This window comes from Sinocyclocheilus anshuiensis, unplaced genomic scaffold, assembly GCF_001515605.1.
Source record: "Sinocyclocheilus anshuiensis isolate Anshui unplaced genomic scaffold, SAMN03320099.WGS_v1.1 scaffold333, whole genome shotgun sequence".
Lineage (NCBI taxonomy): Eukaryota > Metazoa > Chordata > Actinopteri > Cypriniformes > Cyprinidae > Sinocyclocheilus > Sinocyclocheilus anshuiensis.
The window spans coordinates 405,841-413,172 of NW_015539871.1; the positions used below are offsets into that span (position 1 = coordinate 405,841).

Consider the following 7,332-nt stretch of genomic DNA (forward strand, 5'->3'; position numbering starts at 1 on the left):
ACAGAGTGATATGCATTCTTTATTGTGGTGTAACAGTGATCCAATATATTACTGTCTCTGGTGGAACATGTGATGTGCTGTCTGTATTTTGGCAGTTCACGGGAGAGATTTGCTTTATTAAAGTGCCCAAGAATGATTAAAACAGAGTCCAGGTGTTGTTGTTCTGTCGCTGTGATCTGATCAGCTAGTTTCTGTGAAGCTGAGCTCACGTGTGCTTGCGGAGGAATGTTAACACTGACGAGAATGAACGAGCAAAACTCCCGCAGCGAATAGAAAGGCTTACAGTTAATGAAAAGCGCTTCTAGATCTGAACAGCACATCTTCTTTAACACGGTTACATCTGTACACCACCTTTCGTTGATGTAAAAGCATGTCCCGCCGCCGCGCGATTTCCCAGTTGATTCTGCGTCGCGATCCGCTCTGAACAGCTGAAAGCCTGGCAGATTTAACGCGCTGTCCGGTATGGCGTCATTCAGCCAGGGTTCCGTGAAACACAGAGCAGCAGAGTGTGAGAAATCCTTAGTTGTCCGGGAGAGCAGAAGGAGTTCGTCCATTTTGCTGGGTAGAGAGCGGAGGTTCGCCAGATGGATGCTAGGCAACGGCGTTCGAAATCCGCGCTGCCTAAGCTTCACGAGGGCGCCGGCTCGCTTCCCCCGTCTGCGCGTCCTGAAGCGCTTGATCAGCACAGTTGCTCTGCCAACTACTATGTCCAGCAAAACATCAGAATAGTCGAAAACTGGTAATATATCGGGTGATGTGTAGTGCCGAATGTCCAGCAATTCGTCTCTGGTGAAACTGATTGCAGGGATATAACTAAAGATAGGACAAATTAACAAAAACACAAAAACAACTGCAGAGCACGCCACGGAGGCCGCTATCATCATCGGCGCCATCTTGTATCACCATAGTATTAAGCCATAATATGTAATATTATTATGTAAGCCATAGTTATGTAATATTATGTAAGCCATAGTGTCAAGACTAATCAAGAATCTTCAGGTCGCGAGATGAGAAAGTCTAACATGATTACAATCACATTGTTCTGTGTTTACAGTTTCACAAGGAGAGTAAACACTGATTCTCTCTGCTGCTTTAAATTCACCATGAAACTTCAAACTGAGTTTGCATGAAACTTTCACAATCATTAGTATTCAATGCAGGTTTATGATTGTTTGTGACTATGCCAAATCATTAAAAATCATTTAATCTACCTATTATAAATTAAATAATATATGACATCTGTCAGCTGATTGATAGTTTATACTTTTTTTTGCAAGTAAAAGGCCTTTTAGAGTAATTGTAAAAATGTTCACCTTCAGGTTGTGGTTCACGTGTAAAATCTTTAATGATTTTTATAAAGTAAACATAAGAATAACTTTTATATTTTTAGTAATATTTCAAGATGAAAACGTACTGGACTGAAGCAACTTAGGTTTACTTGATTTACATTTTTTTAAATTAGAAAAAATCATGTAAATGTAAATATAAAAAAAAGATCCATCAGACTTTTAAGGAATGTTTATTTGTTCATCTCTCAGTCATCATTGCACTGCATTATATGTTTTATCCCTACTGAGATTTGATAATAAAACTAAGCATTTAAATATCATCTTACTAAGACATATTATTGAATTTTATGTAAGTACAGTAGTCTGCTTTACAGTTATAAAAGGAGCTTCATAATAGCCTATATCATTGTATGAGCCATAATAGCTTGATGTATCAAATATGATTACTTTCTAAATCCCATATCAACCTCGACCAGTTGAACAATACAAGTAGACATGAAACTGCTCTTTTACTTATTTTAAATAAATAACATAAAATTGCATAACCTACCCTTGAACTGACCAAAGTTTTTAAAAGCACTAAGTAGGCCTATTAAAAACATAGATATTAACATTAGATGTTAAATCTTGACGTTAAATACACTATTGTTTTATATAGACTTTTTCTATAGTCTACACTGTATTTAATGCAATTACATCAGCATTAACAGTAATTACACTACAGAAAAATTAGGAGTAATCCCTTAGTAATGCATTACACCCAACACTGATTATTAACATTGTAATAATATAAATTAGACCATATACATAACATTATAATTATTATATATATAATAAAAACTGGAAATTTGTTTTAAATAATTTTCCAAAACTTCTTTTGTAGTTTTGTCTTACAAAACAGCGTTATGAATACAACAGACCATGAGTGGAAAAGAAGGGTATCACATCTTGTTTATAATAATGGAGGTTTGAAAGAGTAAATAATTAATTTTTTCCTAAATGTTTCAGTTTTGGTTAAACTAGTCCTTTCCAATTTTAGGAGGTACTTCAATTAGATGACTCATGGGTTCAGTTGGAAGCTCCAACACAAGAGAAGATATGTATCCATCAAAAAGACCATCTCTGGCTAAGAGTTCCTGCTGCTTTCTAATACCACTTGCCAATAAATCTGTCATTCGGCTTTCATTACCCACCTTTATAGTGAAGTCTGCAGACAGCGGTCCGTAGCAGCGGAGGATCTGTCTGTCTGCTCCTCTCTGGTACTCCACCGTGTTGTTACCCAGAGCGTGAGAACCTGAAGAGCTGAACACCACCTCTTCTCTCCTGCTGTTTGGTGCATGAGCTTCAATCACTGAAATACGACATTTAAGGTTAAATGAGTGACTTTGCAGGATTACCACAAATAAAATCTTGCTACTACCTGACAGATATTGCTGAATCAGGTGTCCTGAGAAAGCACACCTGTCCCCGAAGCAGTGCTAACTGACAGTGGAACGGTTCACTCTTTACTCTAAACTGTAACACTGTCTACCTGTCAATCACTCTGTATGTTAGGGTTGGCTGACCCATGTTTCGATTGTTGGGATTCAGATGGAGGTTGTGTGGTTGTCTGGCAGACGATAAACATGAAACTGCCTACAACTCTTTTAAAAACTAAAATTTCACATAGTCTATGAAGGTCTTTTCAATTAAGGAAGTTATACTTTGACTCAATTAAAATTATTTATGCTAAGATTTTTGGTCATTTTGCCAGATTTAATGTAAGTAGAGTTGAAAGAGGACGAGAAATATGGTGGAATGATAAATCATATTTCTTACAATAAAAAAAGTCTAAAAATAGCCACAGTATACATCCATCCATCCATCTATGCATAGTATCCATCCATCGAATATAGTATATATCCATCCATCCATCGTATATATCCATCCATTGTATCATATGTATCCATCCATCCATCCATCCATCCATCCACCCATCCATAGTATGTATCTATCCACCCATCCATTGTATTCATCCATCCATCCATCCATAGTATGTATCATCCATCCATTTATCCATCCATCATGTGGGTCCATCCATCCTATCACCCATCATGTTTCCATCCCTCCATAGTATGGATTCATCCACCCATCCATCCATAGTATGTATCATCCATCCATCCTATCATCCATCATATGTATCCATTCATCCATCCATCCATCGTATGTCTCTATCCATCCATTCACAGTATGCATCCATCCATCCATCCATCCATCATATGTATCCATCTATCCATAGTATGTATCATCCATAAACCAATCCATCGTATGTGTCCATAGACACACCCACCCACCCATCCACTTTATAGTGTGTATCACCCATCCATCCATCCATCTGACCCATTTTGGTATGTAATGCCTACTTTGATCCAATAAATGTCCACCCTGAAGCTTTTCTTTCTATTTTTTTTCTTGTTTGCAAATTGCATTTCACAAGAACTTTGTGTCCAACTTTGAAATAAAGTAAAACAAAAACTAAAAGTTTAAATCCTTGTTTTAATCATTGGATCTCTCACTCCTACATTAAAGTTCTCAACCCAGCCATTCTAATCTGTAAGATGCCACATCACAGAAAAACCATCATCCAATCTGTTTGTCTGAGCAAATAAATGTTAACTGCCAATTTTTATCACAAGACGCCCTCAAGAAGAGCAGAATGACAATGTGGGAATTTAATCTCTTTGCGAGCTGTTTCAAAAAAGAAGGCATAATTATATTCAGCTGCCGCTAGCCACTCTCTAGCCGCTTTGACCAGTTGTTTGATTTTCCCTTACCGCTAACACATGTTGTTCTCTTGCTCTATTTACATGAAGGACCCACAATTATTTCCAAAACAGTGTATCAATTTGCAAACAACGGAAAGACATTTATTTATATTTGAAATTGTTAAGATCACATTGAATATTTTTAACAGCGGATGGCGATTTGTTATTTTACGGCTTGAAACAATAAACAATGGCAATTATTGGCACATTATAAAAGAGCTATAATATCTAAAACATCTCAATGAAAAAAACTATAAGGCACGTTTATAAACTTGGCTGTTAGATATTGGATTATACGTTTTTGTTTTCTTTATTTTTCTAGTCTTTTAATGTATTTTATGTATGGAAAAAATGTCTAATTCATTACTTGGGCTTTGGGATAGTTGATCGGTCCAAGTAATCTTCAGGTCACTCAAACCACATTTTTAAAACATCTGACAAGTCAAACATCCACTAAATGCCCTGTAGTTCTTGATGGATGTTAAGGATGTTAAGTTTGCAACTAAAAAGGAGTTATGCACAGGTTAAAGGGTTTAGATATCAGCATGTGTACAGGGAAAATAGTGGTTTTCCACAGAACGGAAGTGTGTACATGTGTGAGTGTAGGTCCGTCGGATGTGGAACGGATCACTGGGATTGGACTTCGGCATACTCTGTGTGTCCGTTTTGGAAATCTGCAAGATTACTGGCCCCGTCTCCATCGTACCGGGCTCTCAGCCACCACAAATTAGCCTGCACGAACACTTTATTCTTCTGCTCTATCCTAAAGTTCCCTCAAACCTCCGCGCATTTGCCAGTCCTCAGGTAATAGGAAATCTCTTTTTTTGGTCTTTCAGTCTAGATATAAAGATATAAAATCCATATGCATTCCCACACTGTGCTACTACACCAGGCGACCATGTCAAATACAGTTTGGCCGTGTCACTGTGGAAGTATTGTAAAATTTCAGACTATATTTCAGAAGTTTGAAGAGTTCTTTGGAAAGTCAGTCTCAGATGCTTCTGATGGCCTGTGACAACTTCCTGAGAGGAGCAAAGATGTTACAAATTGAAAAAACCCGAATGTTATGGAACAAACATGGGGAAAATACTCAAGATAACTGCCATCACAGTGTGAGAGGTCAGACTTTCATTGAGGGTTGATTTTGTGTAAATATGCAGTGAAAGCTATTCCATACAATCAAGAAAATTTCCTATAAAATTACCACGATTCCACGTACTATATAATCAAATACATTATATTCCTAAATAAAGAACTGCTGAAATGTGGAAGAATGTCACAAAGCCATTTAAAAAAAACATTTGGGCGATATTTCTCCTGAAAATTTAAATAAATAAATAAATATTATTTTTACATAAATATAAAGCTGACTCTGTTAAATTTATGTTGAAATTAATGAATTAATTTTTAGAATTTATTTATGGTAAATATAACTCAACGTTAATATAAATTAAAGTTATCCTATAAAATAAATATAATTTTGTATATAATTTGCTAAATTATTTACAATGAAGTCCTATATAAACAAATATAATATATTCCCATATAACGAATGACTCACAAAGCTTTTCAAATACATAAATAAGTTTCACTTTCGGTATACTAGATATAATACCTTATTGTATTTTAGTTGATTTTAGGTTGACATAAAACCGGGAGAAACTGAGAGATTCATCCCAATAGTGTTAACTTTCAGACTGTGGAAAATCTCTCTGAGAGAGTGTGGAAAATCTCCTTGATAGCTGAATATATCATCTCACTAATTCTCAAAACGCTGTGATATAACTATTATATATGTTATAACTACACTCTAAGGCCTCAGTCCTGTGGCAGAAAGTTGGATTAATTCATAGTGATAATGGTGAAAATCCTTTTGAGTCTTAACCCTTCCTGACTAGTCTTATATGGCTTCTAACTGCCAGAATAAGCAGACTTCATTCATCAAAGTTTTATGTCAAGTCAAGGACCCAGAAGCTTTGAAACACAACAGATCTTTGTATTAAGTTAATATGCATAATCTCACCAATCATGTCTGGTCCCTTGGCTGTGATTCTGAGGCCTCTGCTACCCATCGGCACTTCGATCACCGTTTTTATGGCTGTGGAAGAAGAATCACAAACCAGAAAGTCATTAAAGCATCACATAATACAGTGCATGAAATTAAATATAAAATTGGATTAATCTGCAGAACAACTGCATTTATTTCCTAGATGATAACTGGCAGGTCACTCACTAAATTCAACATGCAATGCAGTGTTTCACTCCAAACACAGATCAGAAGAACAGCATCCCTCACAGTTCATGTCAATATCCACTGATGATATGAGATATGGAAGTGCACATAAATACAGTCATTACATTTGAGGGTAAATGAGTTGCAAACACACACACACACACACACACACACACTGCAACACGCTTAATGTGCTCGAACTCTCTCCATAAAAAAACATTTGTGGCTTCCCAGTGTACGGCTGAAAAAAGAAAACCCACCAATTTCCAGTTCAGTAAACAGAAAACCACAACAGAGAACAGCCTGAGTGCTTTCAGTTATGGTTGGATTGAAAGTGTTCTGTAAAAGCAAGCGGAACGGGGGTAATGGAGAGAATGGGAGGAATACAGGAAATCTCTCCAGTTACGCTGTATCTCTACTTATTTTTTATTCTTTATTTAGATTTCTTACACAAAGAGACTTATTACAAGGATAATCCCCCGGAGCGAAGAAACAGTTCTCCCAAAATTGAAAATTCTGACATTATTTTCTCACCCCTCATGCCTTTCCATAAGGATTTTTTGAGGATGTTCAGACATATATATTTGGAACTGGTTTGGAACAACAAATGAGTAAATAATGACTTTTTTTTTTTTTGTAAATTTTGCATGTAAGTGTCTTGCTCAAGGGTGAAAATGGGATTCCTTCAAATATAAACATACTTCATAAAACAGGATGACCAGATCCCCGTTTTCTGGGGACAGTCCTGATATTTTGAGTTTTGTCCCCGACTGCAGCCGTCCCCAGAAATTTCCGTTTTACAGGATTTTCAAATACTTGGCAAAATTAATTCACAAATGTATCCACAGACACATCTTAAAGGTGCAATAGGTGATTGTCTTCAGAAACATTTTTTGTTATGCTGGTTGAAAGTCTCTTCACATCCGGATAGCAATCATTAAAGGGGTCATATGATGCTGCTAAAAAGAACATTATTTTGTGTATTTGGTGTAATGAAATGTGTTTA

At 36.3% G+C, this 7,332-nt stretch overlaps 1 protein-coding gene across 1 annotated transcript in view; it reads right to left on the reverse strand.

Moving 5' to 3' along the window:
• LOC107685222 (ADAMTS-like protein 3) overlaps window positions 1–7,332 on the reverse strand; it is a 244,976-nt gene that overhangs the window by 65,789 nt on the left and 171,855 nt on the right. Inside the window, exons 8-9 of the mRNA XM_016481738.1 lie at window positions 6,117–6,191; window positions 2,483–2,640 (exon numbers count right to left, since the gene is read on the reverse strand). Coding sequence (XP_016337224.1) covers window positions 2,483–2,640; window positions 6,117–6,191 — 233 coding nt within the window. The remainder of the gene's footprint in view (window positions 1–2,482; window positions 2,641–6,116; window positions 6,192–7,332) is intronic.